This window comes from Myotis daubentonii, chromosome 3, assembly GCF_963259705.1.
Source record: "Myotis daubentonii chromosome 3, mMyoDau2.1, whole genome shotgun sequence".
In the NCBI taxonomy this organism is placed as follows: Eukaryota; Metazoa; Chordata; class Mammalia; order Chiroptera; family Vespertilionidae; genus Myotis; species Myotis daubentonii.
Genome location: NC_081842.1, coordinates 219317123 through 219342179, shown reverse-complemented (window position 1 = coordinate 219342179; position 25057 = coordinate 219317123). Strand labels below are relative to the sequence as shown.

Here is a 25057-nt window from a genome sequence, read left to right as displayed (position 1 = left end):
TTCCTCTCAGAGATCAATAAAAATGTATTTTTAAAAAGTGTATTTTCCAAGAAATGAATCCTGCTAGCAGAATAACAAATAAAATAAAATACAAATAGAGTGAAAGGCCAAGCTAAAGAAAAGCATCTTACCAAACTGGATTAAAAACCAATAACAAAAAATCGAGCTCCTCCACCCCGATTTGAAAGCCAGGAAAGGTTGCGCTGCGTGGAAACTGTCACCAGGAAGCCGGGGCGTTGCTTAGAAACGAACAAAACGCTTTAGACAAAGGGGCAGCGACAGCGTCAGGGGTCACTCACCCGATGCCCGGTTCCCCAGGAAGACGCAGCAGTTCAGGACGGGAGGGCGCCCTGTGTGCGGGCGACAGGCTCCCAAGTGTCGGGGGGCGACACGCCCCGCGGGCACCTGATTCTCAGATGCTTCAGGGAAGGCCTTCCGCGTGGGGTCCACTTGCAACTTCCACGGGAACCTGGGGTTGTTCATGAATTAGGAAAAGCACGTGCGCCGCGTCCACGCGCATCCCGCCAGGTGCTTGGATGTGAGCAGGCAGCGCGCCAGGGCGGGTTTGCAGTTTAAAACCAAGTGGGTGACAAGCGCGCCCCCGCCCCCTTCACCTGCCCGGACGCCGCGGTCCCGGTACAGCGGGCTGCGCTCTGCTCGATACTCGCCCCGCCAACTGCGCGGGGACAGCACGCAACCCCGCGCCAAGCCCGAGCAGGACCCACGGCCCGGCTCCCGCAAACCGCCCGCCGAGGCGTCGGTCCCGCCCGGGAGGCGGCCAAAGCCCCAGCGCCCGGCCCCGGGCTCCGGGCAAACGGACCCAACTCTCGGCCCACCTGCCTGGGGTCCGGGTGGCGCGGGATCTGGGCGGAGACACCCCGACGGCGGCCCCTCCTCCGGTCCCTCCTCCGCGGCAGCGCAGCACCGGCGCCCGCGCGGCTCTCCCCGCAGCCCGCAGCGCGGTTTGGAGCGGCAGCTCCCCGGCAACGGACGGCTCCACGGGGAGGGGTGCTCGCGCCGCCCGCTCGCTCGGCGATGGCTCCGTCCAACGGCAGCGCCCCCCGCCCCGCGCTGGGCGATGGTTTGGTCCCGCGCGGGTGCCGGGGATGGCGGGTTGGATGGTGGCGGGGCTGTGGGCTGCGCCCCTGCGCCCCTGCGCCCCTGCGCCCCTGCGCCCCTGCGCCCCTGCGCCCCTGCGCCCCTGCGCCCCGGGGGGAGGCCGCGGCTGGGAGGTGGAGGGTCTGCGTTGGCCCGGCCTGGTGGCCGATGCGGAGCCCAGTGCCGCCCAGTGGCCTGGACCCCAGGCCTGACCGCCTCTCTGGTTCCGCCCAAGCAGCTGAAGTTCGCACTCATTGCAACTTAAGAAATTGGCGCGGCCACGTGAAATCAGGGTCCCGCTTCTCTTTCCAAGGGGCCGATTGGGGTCGTGTCACTTCAACCCTAAGAGGAGCCCCGGCGGGGGTGGAGGGGGGGGTGGGGGGGTGGAGGAAGCGACCCGTGCAGGCGGCTCAGTGTGTGAACTCCCGCTGGGCTGCGGGGCCTCGCGGTGTGGCCGCCTCCTGCGAGCAGCACAGCCAGGAGACAGTGCGGCTGCTAAATGAGGCCCCTCTCCAGCTTTCGGGGGGCTCCACCCACTCCAACCCAGCGCACCCCCCTCTGCCCTGAGCTGCCCAGCGCACCCCCCTCTGCCCAGCGAACCCCTCTTTGCCCCAGTGTTTCAGCTCCAGCCGACAGAACACGCCCCAGCAGAAAGGGAAAGTGTGGCCCTGGCTGGTGTTGCTCAGTGGACAGAGCCTCGGCCTGAGGACTGAAGGGCCCAGAGTTCAATTCCCCGTCAGGGCACATGCCTGGGTTTCAGGCTTGATCCCCAGGGTGGGGGGTGCAGGAGGCAGCCAAGCAATGATTCTCTCTCATCATTGATGTTTCTATCTCCCTCCCTCTCTGAAATCAATTTATACATATAAAAGCCTAAGAGACGGTTACAACCGAATGACTGAAACAACCGGACCACCTGTTGACCAGTCGCTATGACACGCACTGACCACCAGGGGGCAGATGCTCAGCACAGGCGTCTTACCCTGGTAGTCAGTGTACTCCCCACCTCCTGCTGCTGGCAACCCACCCCCTCCCCACAGCCGGCACACCTCCCGTCAGCCCCATCAGCCCCCATCAGGACTGGGTGAGATGGCCAGGCCTAGGGACCCCATCAGTGCATGAATTCCAGCACAAGGCCTCTAGTAGAAACATATTTTTTTTTAAAAAAAAGGAAAAGTGCATTCCCAGCGCTGGCAGGAAGCTGACTTATCTAGACAGAAGTCCCCACCTCTGATCCTTGATTGGTCCATCCTCATGCAAATGAGGACTCTAAATCCTCCAAGTTTGATTGGTCCAAAAGACACTGTCCTGATTGGTCAGAATGGAACTGCTCTGATTGGTAGGTGACGATGCTGAAGGGAGTGTTATGGCTGCACAGCTCTGATTGGATGGGGAAAGCCTCCGTCCTATTGGTTGAATGGGATTCTGGGAACTCCTTTATAAGGGCCTCGCTCAGCTGGCAAGAAGACTGCAGACAGGTGGGTAGTTTAAGGGCAGGTTTCTCCAGGAAGTGCAGTAACTGTGAGAGGCCCCTGTATAGGAGTGGCTGCTAGGCTCTGCTTTAAAGACATGTTTTTTGCCCTAGGGGGTTTGGCTCAGTGGATAGAGCACAGGCCTGTGGACTGAAGGGTCCTGGGTTCGATTCCGGGGGCTCCATCCCCAGGGTGGGGCGTGCAGGAGGCAGCTGAGCAATTATTCTCTCTTCTCTCTCATCATTGACGTTTCTCTCTCTCTCCTTCTCCCTCCCCCTCTGAAATCAATAAAAGTATATTAAAAAAAAGAAAAAACTTTTAAAAAAATATACATATTAAAAAAAAATTTGTGACCTAACCGGTTTGGCTCAGTGGATAGAGCGTCGGCCTTCGGACTCAAGGGTCCTGGGTTCGATTCTGGTCAGAGGGAAGTACCTTGGTTGCGGGCACATCCCCAGTGGGGAGTGTGCAGGAGGCAGCTGATCGGTTTCTCTTTCATCGATGTTTCTAACTATTTCTCTTCCTTCTTCTCTGTAAAAAATCAATAAAATATATTTTTTAAAAAATTTGAGCCCAGTTGGCCATCAGGAGCATGCCCCTGCCCTTGCAGAGCTGGCACCTCTCGGCACCCTGCTGGCCACTGGCCGGCCTGGACGCGAGGCTCCGGGTGCCATGGTGCGGCCTGTGTTTTCCGGGGATGGTCGCCCATCAGAGCCAGTCAGCCTGGCAAAGAGCGCCTCCCCCGTGAGAACTGGAAATTGCCAGGAAACCACATCACCTCCATCCTTCGGAGGAGGGTGCCCAGTCTTCCTGTCTCAGAATGTGGGGCTTGAGGAACAGACCTGAGTCGCCATAGTGAGAGACACAGCATTCACCACGAGCATTTTTGTGAGAAAAATTGCACTTCTCTCCCCCTCCCCCACCCGAATGATGGGGCCTCTCGCTGTGAGTGGTGAATCCGGGTTTTCTGCGGCAGGAAAGGAGGCCCTGGTCGGCTGGCTCCATTGGTTGGGCGTCATCCTGTGCACTGAAACGTCACGGGTTCGATTCCCGTTCAAGGCACATGCCCGGGTTTCAGGCTCCATCCCTAGTGGCGGGGGGAGGGGGGGGCGGGGGTGGTGGTGCAGGAGGCTGCTGAGCTCTCGGATCCATGTTTCTCTCTCTATCTCTCTCCCTTCCTCTCTCTCTAAAATTAACAAAGATATAGTTCAGACCAGAAGGGAAGGACAGCAAAAGACCAAAACCAGCCCAGAATGGTCTGATGAGGCAGGGGGTGAGCTGGGACTGGTGACGGGCCCACCTGGGCAGGAGGCACCGTCCGCTCTCAGCTCGCATCCTGGAGGGTCTGTGGCTGCGTGCTGCTCCGTGGAATGGAGCCAGTTCACCACGGGTTCATGTAAATAGGAACACGCCCTAAAGCATGTCATCCGTGTCATAATGAAACGACGCGGAGCGATGGTCTTAGAGGGCCTGCTGTGTGTGGATGCCGCCAACAAGGAGGCGGCTCATCAGTGAAACCTTCACCATCCTATCTAATAATAGAGAAACATGGTAATTAACCGTACCTCCGACACGCTTCCCATGGGCTAATCAGGGCGATATGCAAATTAACTGCCAACCAAGATGGCGGCCGGCAGCCAGGCAGCTGAAGCCAACAGGAGGCTTGCTTGCTCCAGTGAAGGAGGAAGCCAAGGTTCCCCGCCTGCCGCTGCTGGGGTCTGAACTTGCAGTTTGAAACATTGTTACAAATATAGACTCTAAACAAAACCCCAGAAACCTGCTTTCAGCCAGCCCAGATCTCAGAGCTGGAGTTGCAACAGTGTTTCAATTATAGAAGCCAAACAAACCAAGGTCTCAGAGCTGGAGCCGAGCCTCAGAGCTAAAGCCGGCTCTCAGCTCCAGTGACAGCCATAGAAGGTAAATAAATCCCAGAATAAAAGAAAAAAAGAAAAAAAGGAGAGGTTGGGAGTTTCAGTCACCCGCCAGCCTGAAAACAGCCCTCAGCCCCTCACCCAGACTGTCCAGGCTCCCCAGTGGGGACCCCCACCCTGAAGGGGGTGTGACCAGCTGCAATCAGCCATCATCCCCTCATCCAGGCTGGCCAGGCACCCCAGTGGGGACCCCCACCCTGAAGGGGGTGTGACCAGCTGCAATCAGCCATCATCCCCTCATCCAGGCTGGCCAGGCACCCCAGTGGGGACCCCCACCCTGAAGGGGGTGCGACCAGCTGAAACAGCCATCATCCCCTCATCCAGGCTGGCCAGGTACCCAAGCGGGACCCCCACCCTGATCTGGGACACCCTTCAGGGAAAACCAGCCGCCCCCACCCATGCACCAGGCCTCTATCCTTTATAGTAAAAGGGTAATATGCAAACTGACCCTAACAGCAGAAGGACTGGGAATGACTGGTCACTATGACACACACTGACCACCAGCGGGCAGACGCTCAATGCAGGAGCTGCCCCCTGGTGGCCAGGGCGCTCTCACATGGGAGGAGCTCTGCTCAGCCACAAGCCAGGCTGATGGCTGCCAGTACAGCGGTGGTGGTCGGAGCCTCTCCTGCCTCCTCAGCAGCACTAAGGATGTCCGACTGCAGTTTAGGCCTGCTCCCCGCTGGCAAGTGGACATCCCCCGAGGGCTGCCGGGCTGCCAAAGGGATGTCTGATTGCCATCTTAGGCCCAATCCCCCGGGGAGCAGGCCTAAGCCAGCAGGTGGTCATCCCCTGAGGGGTCCCAGACTGCGAGAGGGCGCAGGCCAGGCTGAGGGACCCCCCCCCCCCAGTGCACAAATTTTTGTGCACCAGGCCTCTAGTAACTAATAAACTGGGAGAGCGTGGGGCACACGACAGGGAAGGAGGGCGAGGGCGGGGCGTCCGGGAACAGCGCGGGGCCTGGCTGAGTCGCACGGACACCCTAAGCGTGGAAGCCGGAGCTCCGGGTAGCTCATGAGGAGGCCCACCTCCCGGGGAGAGGAGGAAACGCTGGGACCAGGACGAGGGCTGGCGAGGCGGCCGTGCCGAGCTCTGGAGGGGGTTGGATCCCAGCGGAGGTGAAGGCGCCAGCCCGGGTCAGGCTCCGGTCTCTCGTTCAACGTCGTTTCCCATCTCACCTCAGTGGGCGAGACCCTTCGGTGCAGGGGCGGGTGCTCTGCTGGGCCACCCTGGCCAGGCTCACCTGGCTCTGGACGGGGCGGGCGTTGTCTCCAGGGCAGACAGGGAAGTCCCGCCAGCTCACAGGCTCCCTCAGTGCCCCCAGCAGTTACTCCGGCTTCACTGCAGGTGCTGCACTCAAACGTTGTCTTTCTTTGTTTCCTCACTGATGGCTGTTTTCTCCTGGACCCCGAGGCCCAGGCGGGCGGGGCCTTGACTTATCTTATTCACACCCAACGTCTAGGGCAGCGACGCGAACCTTCGGAGCTCGGCGTATCAGCATTTTGAAAAACCCTAACTTCACTCTGGTGCCGTGTCCCATAGAGAAATTTTTTGATCTTTGCAACCACAGTAAAACAAAGACTTACATTTTTGATATTTGTTTTATATATTTAAATGCCATTTCACAAAGAAAAATCAACCAAAGAAATGAGTTCGCGTGTCACCTCTGACACCGTGTCATAGGTTCGCCATCACTGCTCTAGGGCAATACTTGGCCCATGGCGGGCGAATAATTACACACATATTTGCTAAGTGGATATTGATCTGTGTAGGGGCTCTTCTTCTCCTCCTCCTTCTCCTTCTCCTCCTCCTCCTTCTCCTCTTCCTCCTTCTCCTTTTAAATATATTTTTATTGGTTTCAGAGAGGAAGGGAGAGGGAGAGAGATAGAAACACCAATAATGAGAATCATTCATCAGCTGCCTCCTGCACGCTCCTCAGTGGGGGTGGAGCCCACAACCCGGGCCTGTGCCCTGACCGGGAATCAAACCGTGACCTCCTGGTTCATAGGTCGATGCTCAGCCACTGAGCCCCGCCGGCCGGGCTAGGGGCCTTTCTTGAAGAAGTTTCAGGAAAGCATTCACTGACCGAGCATTCAGAGACGACGGCTTCTCTGCTTTGATCTCCCCAGCACCCTGCACCGAGGACAGGCAGCCAGGACCAGCGGGAGGCGGAGGGGCCGTGCTCTCCCCAGAGGGCAGCCCGCCCCTGGGCGCAGCAACTCCCGGGGGCAGCAGCCTTCTGAAGGAGTTCCAGGTTGTCATTCGTCTTGGCATCTAAAGGAGAAGTTTTTTCTCACTTGATTGGCAGCCCCTTTGTCAGGAATTGTTCATTTGTGTGCAACATTTTCTATCACAGGGAAGAATTCAAATTGCCACTGGAGAACACGTAAAATAGGAGGGTAGGATTCTGACTTCTCCACATGGACCGTGAGCAATTGCACTTGGGCATCTAGTTAATTCGTGGAGAAAAAAATGCTCCAAGTGGCCAAGTGCATGGGTTCTGGGGGACGGGCGGCGGGGGGCGGGGGTTGATTACTAAAAACGGCAACAACGCTAAGCCTGTTTCCTGGTGACCGGCCCCCTGTTTACGGAGCGGCTGATCTCCGGCTGCTGAAATATTCCGTATCCCATCCTTCCTGCCAAGCTCCCTCCGCTCTCCCCTGAACGGATCCATCTGAAAGTCACAGGATTAATAATTACACTGCAGCTCCAGGAAACGCTGCCTGTGTTGCTGCCTTCGTCCTGTTTGGTCCACGCCCCCCGGAAAGGAACGCAGCACCTCGCACACAGAGCAGCTGCTTAAATTTAGCCGAGCTGCTTCCCCTCCCGCTCCCCGTGAGTCACCTCTGCCGCCCGGGGAGCATCCTGCTGCCCTGATGGACTCGGGCCAGCCCTCCGCCCGCCCGGCCTTGGCACCAGCCCTTCCTTGCGCTGCAAGCTCCCGGCAAAATGCTGAGCCAAGGAAACGATGCAGAAGGGGCTGCCGCTGAGGGCCGCAGGAGCAGGCCGACCTGCAGACCGAGTGTGAGTGTGTGTGCATGCATGTGCGTGCGTGTGCGCACGTGTGTGTGTGTGTGGCTTTCCCGCTGCCCCCTGGGCGCTGCTGTCCACAGCCGTGTTGTTGTCACCACAGGGGCTCAGGAAGCCGGTCCTGCTCAGCGCCATATGGGGGAGCGTGGCACCTGCCTGCCCTGAATACAGGCTGGGATGGCAGCCGCTCCCCGAGCCCAGATCCCCAGGGCTCTGTGTGTGTCCTGCTGGCGGAAGCCACCTCCGGCTGGTCATTCGGAACAAGTTACAGCCTCACCTGGTCGGATCCGCGCCTCGTCTGACCCGAGAGAAGGAGGCTGTCTGCCTCAGGGGCCGCGGGCACGAGGGGCGCGGACTGGCCCTGGCAGCCCTGGCCGGGGTCGCTCAGTGGGTAGAGCATCAGCCTGCGGACCGAAGGGTCCCGGGTTCGATTCCAGACTAGGGCACGTACCTCGTTGCAGGCTCCTCCCCAGCCCGGGCCCTGGTCGGGGCTTGTGCAGGAGGCAACCCATCGATGTGTTTCTCTGTGTTTCCCTCTCTCTCCCTCTCTCTCTGAAATCCATGGGAACATATCCTCGGGTGAGAATTAAAAAAAAACAATGGCCACGGCTGGGGGTCGTGCGGGTGCCTGACCCAGGGCCAGAACTCGGGCAGCGCGGGGAGAGCTGGCGCCTTAGGGCACTTGGTGCGCTGGCGAGGCCCCCAGAGCGGCTTTGTCACCTCTGTCCCGTGGCCGGGGACCAGGCCCCCTGCCCTGGGCTGTCCCGACTGCCAAGACCAGGGGGGTCGCCCAGGCGTCCGGGGACCAGCACAGACCTGGCCGGAGGCAGGGGCCTCCCACCCACAGAAGCCGCTCACTATGTTGAAAGGTTCACCGAAGTCGCACTTGGAGGTGGGGTCCCCCTTTCCCCCAACCCCCGGGGAGGGGAAGCACAGGGACTGCCCGAGGGTGCCCGGAGGAGGACGGTGGCGGGGCGCCTGCCAGATCGACGTGTTTCCGGAGAAAACGGCCTGTTGCCCGAGTCAGGAAGTCCGTTCCCTGGAGTCGCGGTCAGCCCCCCGGACTGGCGGGGCCAGGACACCAGCCGCCCCTCTCACGACCTCCCTTTGCAAATGAACCAACGAAACCGGCCTGGCCGGTGCGGCTGGGTGGTTGGGCACCCGCCCTGCACGGGGAGGTCGCCAGTTCGATTCCCTGTCAGGGCACATGCCTGGGTTGCGGGCTCGATCCCCAGTAGGGGGCGTGCAGGAGGCGTCCAGTCAACGATTCTCTCTCATCATTGATATTTCCATCTCTCTCTCCCTCTCCCCTCCTCCCCGAAACAAATAAAAACGTATTAAAAAAATAAATTAAAAAAAGAAATACTGAGAAGGCAGGGTGCTGACGGCCTCCGAGAGACGCCAGGACGAGGGCAGAGACCGCCCGTCCCGCACGAGCCCAGAGCTCAGGCCTGAAAGGCAGCGGGAGCCCCTGTGTGGCCCGGGCAGCCAGGGGCCGCCAATCACCCCCGCGTTGGCTCGGAGACTCTGAGCCCGTGTGTTCCTGCATTTATTAATCGCCTGGTGCAGTGGTCGGCACACCGCGGCTTGTGAGCCACATGCGGCTCTTTGGCCCCTTGAGTGTGGCTCTTCCACAAAGTACCACGTGTGGGCGCGCACGTCCAGTGCCATTGAAACTTCGTGGCCCACGCTCAGAAGTCGGTTTTCGGCCTGGGCGAGTCTGTTTTGAAGAAGGGGCGTTAGAAGAAGTGGGGGTGTCGGTCGGTCGGACAACGGGAGATGGGGCGCAGGGTGGCCGCGGGATACGCAGCGCGGGGGAGGTACATTGTTTTGAGGTACGTTCGCTGAGGTCGACCCCTTCCAACTCTCCCACCCACACTCGTGTATCTGAAACAAGTACACAAGACGAGTGTAGAAGGGAGAGTTGGAAGGGGTCGACCCCAGCGAACGTACCTCAATCAGATTGAGGACATTTTTAGCAAAGGCCAGCTTAGAGGTACCCGAATTTAGTTAATAACAATTACCTACCTATATAGTTTAAGTTTAAACAATTTGGCTCTCAGAAGAAATTTCAATCGTTGTCCTGTTGACATTTGGCTCTGTTGGCTAATGAGTTTGCCGACCACTGGCCTAGGATATGCCAGAGGCTTGGACACAGGCGGCACCATGAAGAACAGGCAGACGGGTCCCTGTTTCTGGGCGGGGGCGATGACAACATAATCCTCGAGGACACTCGCAGCACTTGCTCTGAGCCTGGCCATGCTCTGGGCACTGCTTTTTGTTTGTTTTTCATGAATTAATTCCTCGACTCCCCCAGCAAACCCAGGCAGATGGACACGTGGGGACGAGGCTGCGTGGTGGCAGTCACACACTCGGATGTGCTGCCCGTAGGCTCCTCGAGCCCAGGGCTTTCGGACCGGACCGACCCAGGTCAGCCAGGGCGGGAAGACCCCCCACGGGAGACACCTCCGCTGAGACCCGGCGGCATTCTTGGGGCCCGTTTCCGGCTTTGGGGGAGAGAGCGGAGACCAGTCCTCCTTCCGGCCTTGGCACTCAGGGTTGGGGTGCAAATCTCCAGCAGCACAGCCTCCCGCTCTCCCTCCACCCGCTCCTGCGCTGGGACAGACCACCCAGGACCAGTGCCCGTCGTCCAGGGTCCCCAAGGGCAGCTCACTGGCTGTTGGCAGCTGACGTCGAGTCCAGAGGGAATAAATGCCTGAAGTTGGGGATCAGCTTTTTTTGGGAAACTGCTGCAGAATTTTATGTTCAAAGGAACTAAAACAGGAAATGTGCCAGGCCGCGGTGTCCTCAGCGCTCTGGGGGGTTGGGGGGGGGTGGTTGCCACTGCAGCCGGGGCCCAGCCATCTGCATGGCTCCTGGAGGGTGTGGCCAGGTGTGGACGGGTGTGATGGGCCTGACCGCCTGGCAAAGAGGTCACCCGGGCAAGGCCTGAGCGGGCTGTGACCGCAGAACCCTGGCCAGGGGAGCAGCCACAGCCCACCCTCTCCCTCCCGCCCGCCAGCTGCGGTGGGCAGAGCTCTCCCTGTGCCACCTGCTCGGGCTCAGTGTTGACAGGTTTTAAAATATATATAATTTTATTGATTTCAAAGAGGAAGGGAGAGGATGAGAGAGAGAAACATCAATGATGAGAGAGAATCACTGGCCGGCTGCCTCCTGCATGCCCCCCACTGGGGTTCAAGGCCGCAACCGGGAATCGAACCCAGGATCCAACCGTGACCTCCTGGTTCATAGGTCGGTGCTCAACCCCTGAGCCACGCCGGTCAGACTGTGTTGAGAGTTTTGGAAGGAGGTGCTGGTGGGATCTCCCCCAGGAGAAGGCGAGGCTGCAGGGACGCCAGCACCCCCACCCCAACCCCCGCGCCGCCCCAATCATCTCCTCTGGCCCGTGAGCCCCGCAAACAGCCCCACAAACTGGAAAACTCCGCCTCGGAGACAGGTCCTCCCGCCCGTGCGTCCCCAAAGGCCCCAGACCCAGCACGGGAGGCCGCCGCCCCCGGGCTGTGAGCGCAGGGACCCCGCTAGCCGCCACCTGGACGGGCAGCGGTGGGACTGCGTGCCGGACCCCAGGCCGGGATCCCGGGGGGGCGGTGCTCGCGGCTGGGGGGCGGGGGGAGGAGTCGGCGGGGGCCGAGCGGGCGGGGCGCCAGGTGGGGCGGCTCCTCCGTGCGCTCCTCCGCCCTCGCGCCCGCCCCGCGCCGCGCGCCCTCCCGCCTCCGCCCGCCTGTGCGCCGCCGCGGCCGCCGGGGAAGCAACTTCGCGAGCGCCCGCGACCTGCCGGCCCCCGGCCCCGCGCCCCCCGGCGCCCGGCACCCCGAGGCCATGGACGAGCTGGCCCGGCTGCTGCCCCCGCTCCTCCTGCTCTGCGCGCAGCAGCCCCGCGGCACCAGGTGAGCGCGCCGCCGCCGAGCCAGGGCGGCCGGAGGGAGCCGGGGCGAACCGAGCTTCAGCCCCGTGTCTGCCCCCCCGAATGCCCCCGCGCTCGCGCCCTGTCCCACCCTCACCCCCGTGCCCGCCCCCCACCCGGAGTTCGCCCCCTATTCCCCGCCCCCCGCCCCGTCTCCGCGCGTCGGTCTCCCTCTTCCCCGGACTCCCGCCCGCAGGGTCGGGCGCGGGGCGCTGTCCGCCGTCCGGGTGCTGAACCGGCCCGGCGGGGAGGGAGGCGGGCGGGAGCCGCTCCCAGGTCTCCCGGAGCCCTGGCACTTGGCGGGTCCCGGCTGGCGGTCCCGGCCGGCGGGTGCCCTTCCAGGCGTCGCTGCAGGCAGGAGGGAAGGCGCGATCCCGGGAACAGGAGGCGGCCGCTCCCGCTCCCTGAGCAGGGCTGTCCCCCAGGTCCTGGTCCCGGAGCGGGGCTGGGCTGACAGGAAGGCGGTCCTCGGTCCTGGGGGGCCGTATGAGGGGAGAGCGCGGGGGTCTCCATTCCGGGGCCAATTCAAAGGGCGCCCCCTGAGCCCTGGATGTGCAGGCGGGAGCCAGCCAGGCGCCCCTACAGTCGGGAGGGGATGAGCACCCGTCCCCCAGAGAAGCACGGGGCCCCCTTCCCAGGCTGGGAGCCCTCCCTCTGGCTCCCGGGACCGGCTCGGGCCCTGCTTGCTCTTCTCCTCTCTGGGGACTTGAATTGGGCCCTAGCCGCCCAGCGGCCTGAGCCCTGGCCTGGCCACCTCCCATTGGAGCGGAGGGCCTTTCGGGGAGAGGGCTCTGCAGAGAAACCAGAGCAAAAACAGGTACCCCCCCCCCCGCCATGGCCGGTCGTTCAGTGGTTAGAGCATCGCCCGCAGACTGAAGGGTTGCAGGTTCGAGGGCATGAACCTTCGTTGCAGGCTCGATGCCGGCCCTGGTCGGGGAGCGTGCGGGAGGCAGCCAGTCGACGTGCCTCTCTCACATTGATGTTTCTCTCTCTGTCTCACCCCCTCCCTTCCACTCTTTGTAAAAAATCAATGGAAAAAAAATATCCTCAGGTGAGGATTAACAACAACAAAAAAACACACAAAAAACAACTCCCCCCCCACCTGGGTCATGGCGGTCAGCCCGCTGATGTCAAAGGACATAGAGCCGAGCAGCTGACCGCCAGCCTGTTTGCTGCAGGCACTCGGGCAGCCTGTCCTGGGGGTGGGGGGGATGTGGTCGGAGCTTCCTTGTCGGTGGCGTGGGGGGCAGAGCAGGGAGGCCTGGGGCTGGCAGTGCCTGGCCGCTGCGCCAGGGTCCCGGGCAGGCTGACTCGCCGTCCGCGTCCTCGTCCTGGGGGGCTGTGCTCTTCATCAGCCCCGCGGACCTTCCTGCTCCCTCCTCCCTCCTGCCCAGAACCAGGAGGGGCAGGTAGAGGTGCCCTCGCCGCGGGCGCTGACGCCCCGATCCGCTGGCGACCCAGGCCCACGGCCACGGCCTCGACCTCTGAAATCCAAGGCTCTCTGAGCCCTAACATCTTAGCCCAAGCGTGACCCCAAAACTCATCTGGCGGGAGAGCCTGTCTCGCTCAGACAAGGGGTTCGCTTGCCTTCACCGCCCTATTTCGGGGCGTTTGTACATGTCCCGCTGGGACGCGCTCTGGCCCCCCAGGTCTGCCCGGCACCCTGCCGCCTGTCTGGAGTCTGACACATTCTGAACGCCGACCCCGCCTGGCCAGGCCCTGGGTGTGGGCGAGGACGTGCCTGCGTGCGCGGAAGGGCTGTGAGGCCGTGGCCCGGCCTAGGAGAGCCTGCGCTTGGCGGCCCTCCGCGGCGACCTGCAGATGGCTTCCATGTCCCTTCCCCCCGGAAAGCAGAAGGACTGCACCCCTCGCCCCTCAGTGTCTAGGTCCTCACCCCAGCTGCAGGGGGTACAGCGGGACTCACAGGGGTGCCTGTGCCTGTCCTGGCTGCTCGGCCGTGGCCCAGGCCGGGGTCGGGGGGACGAGCCCTGTGGGGTGAGAAGCGTGTGCCTGCAGCGCTGATGGGCCGGTCAGAGCCGTGCCTCCGGAGTCCGACCATCACTCCCCCGTGGGCACCGCACTCACCAGCTGCTCGCTGCGTGGGTGGCCTTCGCTGCTGCTGGCACCTCATCTCCCTGGAGAAGCCGCGCCCGCAGCTCCTGCCTCCAGCTCACGGTGCGCTCCTGGCGGCTCCTCTTTGCCTTGGTAACTGCGGTGCCAGCGCGGCGGGTGTTGCTCTAAAAACAGAGCCGTCAGGGATCTGTGGGCTGTGTGTGTGCGATGGGGGGGTTCTGGGGGAGGAGGACCCCGGCTCCGCTCCGTACACCCACCTTCCCCTTCTGTCCCCAGGGGCACGGGCGGTGACAGGGGCGGGAGGGGGCGAGGTCTGCTGGCACCCACGGTGGCCACTCTGCCCAGGGGGTGGAGCCCAGCCCATGTCCCTGCACTTCTGCTCATCTCCCCACAGGGAACCCTGGCCCGAGGCCACCGTGGGGTCCTGGGCCGTCACGGGCCAGCAGCGCTCTCCCAAGATGCTTCCTGCTGAGCTCCCCGCGGGGCGCCCACCCCTTCCTGCCCCCCAGGACCCGGACTGGCATGTAGCATGTTCTCCTGGCGTCGGGACCGCCCCAGCCCTACATAGCCGGGGGCACCAGCGCCTTCAGCGCCTTCCTAGGTGGGAAGTGACATCAGGGAGAGCCTGTCCCCTCACCCCCTGAGGTCGCAGAGGCTGAGCCATCTCCTGGTGTCCAGCCGCTTCCGGCCAGCTTCACGGTGGGGCTGCCCAGGGCTGACCCCAGCCTGGCCCTCACGCCCGAGTGGGCGTGGGATGGGGGGAAGGAGTGCGTCACCCGGCCCACAGCCCAGGCCCTGGAAGGACGCTGTCTCCTGCCGACCTGGTTCCGGCGGCGCTGCCGCTGGGTGGCAGCTGGGCTGGTCCAAAAATAACGCCTATTCCCAATCCTTTGCAGCGACCTTCAGCGTGGCCTCCACCGCCCTTTAGAGCTGCTTCCCGGGGGCGGGGCGTCTTCCATGCCTTTTGCTCCTTTGCTACAAGCTCCTGCCCCCCATCCTGGGCCGGGCCGTCACCAAGGTGGGCCCGCGGGACAGGTTGAGGGTCTGCAAGTGTCATCAGCTAAGAAGCTCCTGGTTTAAGGTCAATCCTTCAAAAGGCCACGAGTGAAACAGACAAGGGGTCTCCCCAACCCTGGCAGCCCCAGGGGTGCCGGGCCCCCTGAGAGCACAGGGGGAGGGGCCCTGGAGCTCCAGCCCCACCCGCTGCGGCTCCAGAAACGGGAGGCCCCTGCTGGCCCCGGGCTGGGCCAGGCCCCCTTCTGTCTCAGTGGGTCCCGTCCACTCACACGCGGGGCGCCGGGCAAGGGGCTGGACACGCGGCCGCACACGGGGCCTCAGCTTGGCTGCACGGACGGGCACCGGGGAGCCGGAGCCGGGTGCCGGCTGCTGATGACAAGGACACAGTCCCTGAGGGAGCAGGATGCGGGGGAGCCGGGCTGGGCCCCCGCTGGGGGGAGGGGCGGAGTGGCAGAGGGTGGTGGGAACCCAGACGGGACGGCGGCCGAAGGAAGGCCCAGCGTGGGCACCTACCTGGGCAGGCGGCAGTGGTGCCTTCGGTGGGCGGGTCAGTCTCCAGCCAGGCTCAGGGCTCCCAGCAGCCTCCGGGTCCCTCACGTCTCCCCCACAGGCACAGGCCAGGCGTGGGGCCAAGGTGACCTTGTCGGAATAGAAGTGATTCAGAGACTAACAAACAGGAGAGTTATTCATAAAAATATATATATATATTCATCAGTATAAATATGCATGTAAATATGCATATAGATTTCAGAGAGGAAGGGAGAGGGACAAAGAGAGAGAAACATCAGTGATGAGAGAGAAAGGGGCCATTGACCGGCTGCCTCCTGCACGGCCCCTGCTGGGGATCGAGCCTGAAACCGGGCATGTGCCCCGACTGGGAATGGAACCGTGACCTCCTGGTTCATAGGTCAAAGTTCAACCGCTGAGCCCCGTGGGCTGGGGGAGAGTTATTCTTGGATGCCCCCCGTCATTCCCGGCTCTGGTCCCCCCACCGCGGGCCCCCCCGTGGCTGGGCGTGGGTGTGAGTTGCCGGGGCTGCTGGAACAGGCGACCCCAAACTTGGGGGCCGGGTCCTCTCCCAGTTCTGGGGCCACGTCCGCATCCAGGGGTGGGCAGGTTGCTTCCTGGAGGCCGCGGGGAGCGTCCACTCGGAGCCCCTCCCCGCTTCTGGGGCCTCAGGCCTGGGCTGCCTGGGCCTGGGAGGGCCGGTGGCTCCCCGCGTGTCTGTTCTCCGATGAGGATGCCAGTCCTGGGGACAGGCCCACCCCAAGCCAGTGTGGCCTCCTCTTAGCCAATCACCCTGCGAAGAGCCCGTTTCCCAATAAGCTCCCACTCTGAGGTCTGGGTGGCATGAGTTCTGGGGCCACTGCCCACCCCAGGGCGGGTGAGCGGGGGAGGGTGGGCGGGGGAGCCGCGGGGAGCTCCGTGCTTCTTGCTATCGGCGTGTGTGGGACTCCAGGTGCCCGCCAGGCGTGTGGCACCCACAGGGGCTGCCAGGGGGTCAGTGGGACTTCCCTGCAACCAGGAGGCTGGCCCCCGCTTCTCCGGGTCAGGCTCGGCTCCAGAAGCACATGGCAATGGGGGCTCTGAGGCCAGCGGTCGGGAGGCGGCTGCACCCCCCCCCCCCCCCCCCGCTCCCTCGGGCTCTCGGCCTGGCCCGGGGCAGGTTTGGGACCGCAGCCGCCCCTCCCTTTCCCTGGCCCTCAGCCTCCTGCTCCTGCATCCTCGCTGAGTCCCTCCTGCAGGACGCTTCCTCCTTTGGCGAGGAGCCCTTGTCGGGGTCCCCTGAGGCCTGTCGGACGGGAGGCCCTAATGTGGGGGCTCTGGGCTGGCTGCCCTCTGGGGGCCGTTGGTGGAGGGAGCCGGGGGGGGGGGGCTCCCAGGCTGGGGCTCCGCCTGACCCTGGCGGCCTCTGTCCAGGCCCAGCTGGGGGGGCAGAGGCTGAGCTGGGGCCACTGGACAAATGGAGCCGCCCTGGGCTCGGACCCTCCCCGGGCCCCGTCTCCGGCACGATCCCTGGCCTGGAGGGCTCTCGGATCCCCTCCCTGTCCACTGGCCCAGCCTCGGGTCGGGTCCCAGGCCTGTCCCTGGTGCCGCCCGCGACCTTGTTCCTGCGTTTCCAGGGCGATGAATGACATTGGGGACTACGTGGGCTCCAACCTGGAGATCTCATGGCTGCCCAACCTGGACCACCTGATGGAGGGCTACGCCCGGAACTTCCGCCCCTGCATCGGAGGTGAGCGGGCGGCGGGCGGGGCCGGGGCCCTGCGGGGCCGGTGACCCCTGGCCCGGGGCTGGCTCCCCTTGAGCGCCGGCCCCCAAGGGGCACAGCTGGGAAGGTGGGTCCCCTAGGCCTCGCTGCAGGCTTGTCCCGAGACGGCTCCCTCCTAAAGCCCGGCTGGTCACAGTCTCTCGCCTGCCGGGGCTTTCCTGGCCTGTGTCCGTGCGTGTGCGTGTGCATGTGTGCGTGTGCGTGCGTGTATGTATGTGTGCGCGTGCGCGTGCATGTATGTATGTGTGTGTATGTGCATGCAGAGTCTGCCTCAGCCTGCTCCCTCCCCGCAGGCCCCCCTGTGAACGTGGCGCTTGCCATCGAGGTAGCCAGCATCGACCACATCTCCGAGGTGAACATGGTAGGTGTGCCCGCCTCTGCCCGCCTGCGCCCCAGGATTGGACCGGGCGCCCCAGGACGGCGGCTGACGGCAGGCCCTCCGCCCCCAGGAGTACACCATGACCGTGTTCCTGCACCAGAGCTGGCGGGACGGCCGGCTGTCCTACAACCACACCAACGAGACGCTGGGGCTGGACAGCCGCTTCGTGGACTGGCTCTGGCTCCCCGACACCTTCATCGTCAACGCCAAGTCCGCCTGGTTCCACGACGTGACCGTGGAGAACAAGCTCATCCGGCTGCAGCCCGACGGGGTGATCCTGTACAGCATCAGGTGAGCCGCCGCCGCGGCCGGGATCGCGGGGGGCGGGGGCGGGGGGGCCCCTCTATTTACTCCCTCCGACCGGCAGCCACTGCCCAGCCAACGCTGACGGCAGAGGTTGCCAGCGGCAGCCGGCAGATTCAGCTCCTGGCCAACGCGGCCGCTACCGTTTTTTAAAAAATTGGGGCAGAATTCACATGGCGTACGATGAACCCTTTTAAAATGAACGATTCAGCCCTGGCTGGTGTGGCTCAGTGGGCAGAGCGTTGGCCCGTGGACCGAAGGGTCCTGGGTGCAATTCCGGTCAAGGGCGGGCACCTCGGATGCATGCTCCTCCCTGGCACAGGCCCTGGTCAGGGCGCAGGTAGGAGGCAACCACTCGACGTGTCTCTCATATCGATGCTTCCCTCTGCCCTTCCCTCTCTCCTTAAAATCAATGGAAAATGTCTCCGGTTGAGGATGAACAAATGAACAGTTCAGTGACACTGAGCAGGCACGACGGGTGTTGTGCAAACATCGCCTCTGTCTAGCTGCAGAACATGTCATCCCCCCAAGAGGAGATCCCGCACCCATGACATGGTTGCTCCCCTCCCCCCCACACCCCGGTGCCGGGAGCCGGTCCATCCTTGCCGTTTCAAGGGACCTGGCATATATGGCATACTGTTCTTAATATGTTTGCTCCCCTTCTTGGCACTATGTGTTTTAACCAAGGTCACCTCTCTGAGAAAGGTTGTTTCCCAGGTAGGGATTTTCCCTTGAAGTTAGGAGGGAATAAAATCCCTTAACTAAGTGCCAGGCAGGTAATTAATCACTTTAACTACAAACAATCATGCTTAAGCTACATAATCTTTACTCCCTGGAATGGAGATAAGAAACGCCCTAACCTTTGGAATAGAGATTGATAGGATTGGAATCAACTGGTATAAATACAGATGTAACAAGACAACAGGACACAGAACTTAGAAGACAGAAACCTAGACACAGAACCTAGACACAGAACCTAGACACAGAACCTAGAGACAGAACCTGGCAAAAGATCCTGGACAGAAACTGGCCACAGAACCTGGAGACAGAACCTAGCGAGAGAACCTGGCTGAAGAACCTAGAGACAGAACCTGGCTACAGAACTTGGATAGAACGTGGCAAGAGAACCTGACTAGAACCTGGTGACTGAACCTGGCTGGAGAACCTAGCAAGAGAACATGGACACAGAACCTGGCTGGAGATCCAGACCAGAACTTCGCTGGAGATTCTAACCAGAACTTCGCTGGAGATCCAGGCCAGAACTTGGCTGGAGATCCTGGCTAGGCTGCTGATCAACTGAACGCTGTCTCCGTGTCATTCCTTCTTCGCCGACTCCGTCCACACCTTTGGGAACCCCTGGACCTGCTGGGGTTGGACCCCAGCACCCCGGAAGTCACCAGCCTCTGCCTCTGGACCTGCCCCTCTGCACACACTTCGTGTCGATGCGTCCCAGACGGTGACCCCGTGTCGCCTGCTTTGCTGGGCGTGGAGTCTGTGAGGCACGTCCATGTCGTAACATGGGTCACGACTGCATTCCTCTTCCGGCCGACGCTCCACCCGGGTCCCCCAGTGTCTGCGTCCACGCACCCACCCACGGGCGCCGGGCGGGGTCCCCCTTCGGGCGGCGGTGAGCGGCACGGCTATGAACGTGCGTGTCCGTGTAGTTGAGCACGTGTTCTCTGAAACCTGCCTTTTAAACATGGAACTAATTGGTAACATTTTAGAAACCAGGAGGTTTACACAGGAATCGAAATTCTCTTGGAAAACCAGGCCGCTTGGCCGCTGAGCCTGCCCCCTCCCAGGTCAGCGGGAAGGCCTGGGCCGCCCCTGGGCCCCGGCTCAGCCACTAAGTCCAGCATTTAAAAAAAAAAAAAAAAATATATATATATATATATATATATATATTTGTAATTTTCTCTCTTGTTTTTTAAAAATAGTTCTTTATTTTTGAAAGTATTACATATGTCTCCATTCCCCTCATTGACCCCCTCCAACTCCCCCCAGGCCAAGAACAGCGTTTTGAAGGATGAAGAAAGTGAATGAAATTCAGTCCTTCATTCTTTTTTTTTTTTTAATATATTTTATTGATTTTCTACAGAGAGGAAGGGAGAGGGATAGAGAGTTAGAAACATCGATGAGAGAGGAACATCGATCTGCTGCCTCCTGCACACCCCCCACTGGGGATGTGCCCGCAACCAAGGTACACGCCCTTGACCGGAATCGAACCCGGGACCCTTCAGGCCGCAGGCCGACGCTCCATCCACTGAGCCAAACCGGTTTTGGCCCTTCATTCTTTTTTTTAAAAATATATTTTTACTGATTCCAGAGAGGAAGGGAGAGGAAGAGAGAGAGAGAGAAACTTCAATGATGAGAGAGAATCATTGATCGGCTGCCTCTGGCTCGCCCCACACTGGGGATCGAGCCCACAACCCAGGCAGGTGCCCTGACCAGGAATCGAACCGGGCCCCCTTTCGTCCGCAGGCCAACACTCTGCCCACTGAGCCACAGTGGCCAGGGCCCGTCCTTCATCTTGAAGGGAGACCCCCCCTCCCAATAAAGAGACCCATTCTCTGTCCACCCTGTCCACCCAGGAGCCGGCACCTTGCCATCCAAGCCCACGGGCGAGGCCGGGGCTCCTGGGAGGGGCCCTCAGGCGGGCACAGGGCCTCTCTGCCCGTTGGGTCAGAGAGCTGCCAGCCTCCAGGGCCTGCCTCCCCCTGGGACCTCCCTGCTGTGTCGTCCGCACAGAATCACCGCCACGGTGGCCTGCGACATGGACTTGGCCAAGTACCCGATGGACGAGCAGGAGTGCACGCTGCACCTGGAGAGCTGTGAGTGCCGGCGGCTCCCGGGCGGCGCCTGCGTCTCGGGGACCTTGCTGTGGGCGGGCAGGGGGCTCGGGCTGGCCGGGCCCTCCCTGTGCAGCTGGCCTGGCTCAGGGGCAGGGAGTGACCGGGACGGGCATCCAGGGAGCCTGAACCCGGGCGGGAGCCGGAGTGGGTGCCCCGCAGCCGGGCCTGGAGCCCAGGGAGGCACGGACCCTCACGGCTGGGCCGCCTGGGGATGGGGACCTGCACTCGCGCCAGCTCCCGGGCCCCCCCACCCGCCGAGGCCTCCCTGGTCCTGGCGCCCGTGTGGGCTCCCCTGGGTGGGCAGGGTCTCCGGCTGCGGGCGGGGGGACCTGGGCCTGGGCTCCGCCGCCCACGTGGGCTCCCCACAGACGGCTACTCGGCTGAGGACATCGTGTACTACTGGTCGGAGAACCAGCAGCAGATCCACGGGCTGGACAAGCTGCAGCTGGCCCAGTTCACCATCACCAGCTACCGCTTCACCACCGAGCTGATGAACTTCAAGTCGGGTAAGGTGGCCGCCGGCCTCTTCCTGGGAGCCCGGCTCCCGCGTTTCGGCAGAGGCCCTGGCAGCTCCGGGACCTGAGGGGCAGCGGTCAACCGCTGGCGGGCACCGGCTGCGCCCCCGTGCGGGCCTGGGCCAGCTTTCCTCCGTCTCACTCCTTGGTCCTTTGTCGCTTCCCGGGGGTAGCGGCACCTTGAGTTTGGGGGCCACCTGGGGGGTGCGGGGTGCACAGGGCCAAGGCCTGGGGGCTGCCTGGTGTCCTGGCCCCTCCTGCCCGCTCATCGGGGAGGTGAGCCCAGCCCCGTTCTTTCCTCGAGCTCAGCCGTGCGGGGAGGGGGCCAGGCCGGGAGGGGAGGGCCGGCCCCTCTGCTAGGAAATCTTCCCGCTCTCCTCCCTCTGGGTGGCCAGGCTGCGGGGGCCGGTGGTGAAGGCAGGGGTCCAGGGCCCTCCTTCCTTCCGAGGCGCGCAGGGGCCCGAGGGCCGTGGTGGGGGCAGGGGGAGGGGCAGGGTGGTGCTGGGTCCTGACAGCCCCCCCCCCCCCCCGCAGCCGGCCAGTTCCCTCGGCTCAGCCTGTACTTCCACCTGCGGAGGAACCGGGGCGTCTACATCATCCAGTCCTACATGCCCTCCGTCCTGCTGGTCGCCATGTCCTGGGTCTCCTTCTGGATCAGCCAGGCGGCCGTGCCTGCCAGGGTGTCCCTAGGTACCCGCCCAACCGCCCCTCCCAGGGGGCAGGACGGGACCCGTCAGCCGCGAGCCCAGGCCTGGCCCCGGCCCCCTGAGCCGGCCGCCCCCCCCACCCCCCACGGGCGGTGGGATCAGCGCCCCTGCCTCCCACAGGCATCACCACGGTGCTGACCATGACCACCCTGATGGTCAGCGCCCGCTCCTCCCTCCCGCGGGCGTCGGCCATCAAGGCGCTGGACGTGTACTTCTGGATCTGCTACGTGTTCGTCTTCGCCGCGCTGGTGGAATACGCCTTCGCCCACTTCAACGCCGACTACCGGAGGAAGCAGAAGGCCAGGGTCAAGGTCACGGAGCGGAGGGCAGAGGTGAGGGCGGGCTGTGCCGGGTCCCCGGAGCTCAGGACCAAGGACAGCTCCCTCCCCGCAAAACACAGGGCGCTGGGGTGGCCGCTGTCTCCTGTGCCCAGCCCCGGACCCCCTGCCGCCCGCTCCCCTCAGCTCCTCCCCAGCTCCCGCCCGCTCCCCCCAGCTCCCGCCCGCTCCACCTGCCGTGGGTCAGGAGCTGCTGGCCGGGGTGGGGTCCCATGTGGCCACCTCTGGTCACCTCAGGCCGGGCCGCCGGCTCAGCTGCCTCCTGTCCCCCCCCACCCCCTCCCCGCAGGTGGACGTGAAGCACGCCATCGTGCTGTTCTCCCTCTCGGCTGCCGGCGTCTCCCAGGAGCTGGCCGTGTCCCGGCGGCCGAGCCGCCTGCCCGGGAACCTCCTGGGCTCCTACCGGTCGGTGGAGGTGGAGGCGGGGCCGGCTGAGAAGCAGGGAGGCCTCCGCTCCCTTTTCAAGCCCATCGACGCGGACACCATCGACATCTACGCCCGCGCCGTGTTCCCCGCGGCCTTCGCGGCCGTCAACATCATTTACTGGGCGGCCTACGCCCTCTGAGCGGGCGCCCGGCCTCCTGCCGCACAGCCTCTGGGGAGAGGGACCCTCGCGTGGCTTGGATCGGCGAGTTCCAGAGTGGAGGCCACGACAGACCACGTGGCACAGGAGGAACACGTGGCCCCCCGTCGCCTGGCCCGTCCCCACCTCTGGGAACACCACCCCGGGGCCCTCCCGCCTGCAGACGCCCAGCCCAGCTCCTCGATCCAACAGCAGAGCCCTGACCCGCGCTGAGCCAGGGCGCGGGGCCTGGGGGCCACGCACTTGACTCGGGAAACGACCCTGACTCCCGGGCGTCCGTCCGTGGGGTGAACCGGGAGGGGAGGCAGCTGGGCGTGGGTGTGCTCGTTGCCTGGGGGAGCGGGCGGAGTGGGCGCCGTAGCCTCTGGTCCCAGCATGAAATAAAGTGGAGCCCCGGCCCCTGGCCCTCTCTCCCAGCAGCCGTGGCTCAGCGGGCACAGGGCACAGGGACCCGCAGACAGACACTCGCGTTCCAGAGGCTGAGCCACGTGGCCACGTGCGGGGTGTCGGTGGGAGGGCAGTGGGGGGTTCCAGGAGTCACAGCGGCTCCCCTGTCTTGGTCCCACGGCCGTGGTGCCGGGACGGTGCTGTCTTGGAGGAGGCGATGGGAGGACAGAGGCCATCAAGTCGCCACAAACCCCCAGCAGCCCCCTCCCAGCTGCACTGCCTCCGGAGACGCGGGGGACAAGGCCACAGCTCAGCAAGCCGGCCTCGGCCGCGGGAGGCCCGACAGCAGCTCTAACGAGGGTCCGGTTTCCGGCGCCGCCTCCTCAGCCGGAGGGAGCAGGAGCGCAATCAGGGGCAGCTGTGCGGGCGGCTGGCTCTGTGGGCAAGGTCGCCAGCTGCAGGTCCTACTGTGCCCAGGTGCCCCTCCCGGGGAGCCCACCTCATGCCACCTCCAGGGGTGCCTGCTGGGCCATCGCGCCCCACCCCCGCCCGGCACAGCCCGCCCAGGGGCCCAGTGTCCTCGCCGTGAGGGAGGCTCACCCACAGGCCGGGTGGCCCCTGAGGCCCAGCTGCTCCCCAAAGAGCCGCCCTGTCCGAGGGCAGAGGCGGGCGCTGGCCCCCCTGCCCAAACCACAGACGGGGCTCACCAGCTCACCTCCGGCCCAGCTCTAGGCTCCGCCCCTAAAGATCCGCCCTGGCACCTGCAGCCCCCTTGCCACCTGCTCCCAGGGACGAGGCTGCGGGTGCTTCGGGGGGAGAGACGGCCGGAGAGCAGGGGCTCCGGGCCGCCTGAGCAGGAGTGGGAGCTGCAGGGAGCGGGTGCCAGGACAGCAGAGCTGGATCTGGGTCAGCCGGACCACGGGGGGTGGCGGCCCAGCCCAGCCAGCTCCACGGACAGACAGACAGACAGACAGATGGGGACAGTGCTGCCCAAGAGAGGCAGCCCTCTCTCCCTGCCCCTGCCCAGCACCCCCTGGTCCGGGTGACCCCAGCAGAGTCACCGCTCCCCTCCTCCCTGGGGTGAGTGCCCGGGGGTGGCACGCTAACGACACCGGCTGGGTCAAACTGCTGTCCCCACCCTCCTCCCGGGCACCCAGGTCCTGCCTAAGGCCCAGCCTTCTGCCAGGTCCCCGGGGACGCGGAGGCGGGTTCAAAGCCGGCGGAACTGCTGGCTCCCCCCGCACAGAGGTTGGCGGGCCACCCAAGCGCTGCCAGGACCTGCCCGCCCCCAGCCCTCCGCCTGCCCGGCTGCAGGGCGCCTCTCGCTGCACAAGCCCACGGGGAGCTATTTAAAGCCGCTCTGCGCCGCCAGCGCCCACACAGCCGGGCCCACCGGGCAGGAGCTCGGGCTGATCCGCCACAGCACCCCCCCCCCTGCCTGCAGGCTGCTATTTCTGCTGCATGTTTACCGGGCGGGCGGGGAAAAGAGCCGGGAAAAGGCTTTTAAACAGAGTTCTATTCTGGTGGTGCCAGGAGCCGACGGAAGGCGGGCGGAGCGAGGCTGGCAGCTGGGGGTGGGGGGTGGGGGCTCGCGGTTCCAGCTACCAGGCGGCTGGGCCGGGCGGTCGGAGGCGGCGGCTCCCCAGGCGCCTCCTGTCGGCGGGGCTGGATTTTGGGGGCCGGGGCTTCCTGGCCTGTGTCCCTGGGGGGTCCGGAAGGCACGGTATCAACGTACTTTTTAAAATATATATTTTTATTGATTTCAGAGAGGAAGGGGGAGGGAGAGGGAGGTAGAAACATCGATGAGGGGAGAGAATCACTGATCGGCTGCCTTCCCCACCCCCACACCGGGAGTGGAGCCCACACCCCGGCCTGTGCCCTGGCTGGGGGTTGAACCCTGACCTCCTGGTTCCTACGTCGACACTCAACCCCTGAGCCACGTGCCTGGGCTCAATGTGGACTCAATGCTCCCCTGGGACGGCTCCCCACCGCCCGGGGGGCCCGAGGGGCGGGGGTCAGGGCCGGCACCCAGCTCCCCCTCTCACCCGCCCGCGCACATCGTCCGGGTGCCCTCAGGGCAGAGAATGAGCTGGGGACGGGGTGCGGGGAGTGTGCGGGGGTGTCAGCGTCCTGGGGCTGCCGTGACAAAGGACACGGTCTGTCCTCCCCCAGGTCTCA

The 25057-nt window shown here is 63.7% G+C and overlaps 1 protein-coding gene across 1 annotated transcript; it reads left to right on the top strand.

Annotated features, from left to right (window-relative positions):
• The first annotated feature begins 10993 nt into the window (after positions 1 to 10993).
• Positions 10994 to 22956, top strand: GABRD (gamma-aminobutyric acid type A receptor subunit delta). The gene is made up of 9 exons (XM_059691544.1): positions 10994 to 11436; positions 16667 to 16779; positions 17109 to 17176; positions 17265 to 17485; positions 20246 to 20328; positions 20718 to 20855; positions 21399 to 21554; positions 21692 to 21903; positions 22199 to 22956. The coding sequence occupies exons 1-9, from the start codon at positions 11369 to 11371 to the stop codon at positions 22472 to 22474; spliced, it is 1335 nt and encodes a 444-aa protein (XP_059547527.1). The 5' UTR covers positions 10994 to 11368; the 3' UTR covers positions 22475 to 22956.
• Positions 22957 to 25057: the final 2101 nt, after the last annotated feature.

What these genes read in the sequence shown, in the direction of transcription:
- GABRD (XM_059691544.1), top strand. Translation starts at nt 11,369, where the DNA reads ATGGACGAGCTGGCCCGGCTGCTGCCCCCGCTCCTCCTGCTCTGCGCG. An exon ending in CAGCAGCCCCGCGGCACCAG is followed by an intron (nt 11,437 to 16,666) that starts GTGAGCGCGCCG and finishes CTGCGTTTCCAG; the next exon opens with GGCGATGAATGACATTGGGG. An exon ending in TCACGGAGCGGAGGGCAGAG is followed by an intron (nt 21,904 to 22,198) that starts GTGAGGGCGGGC and finishes CCCTCCCCGCAG; the next exon opens with GTGGACGTGAAGCACGCCAT.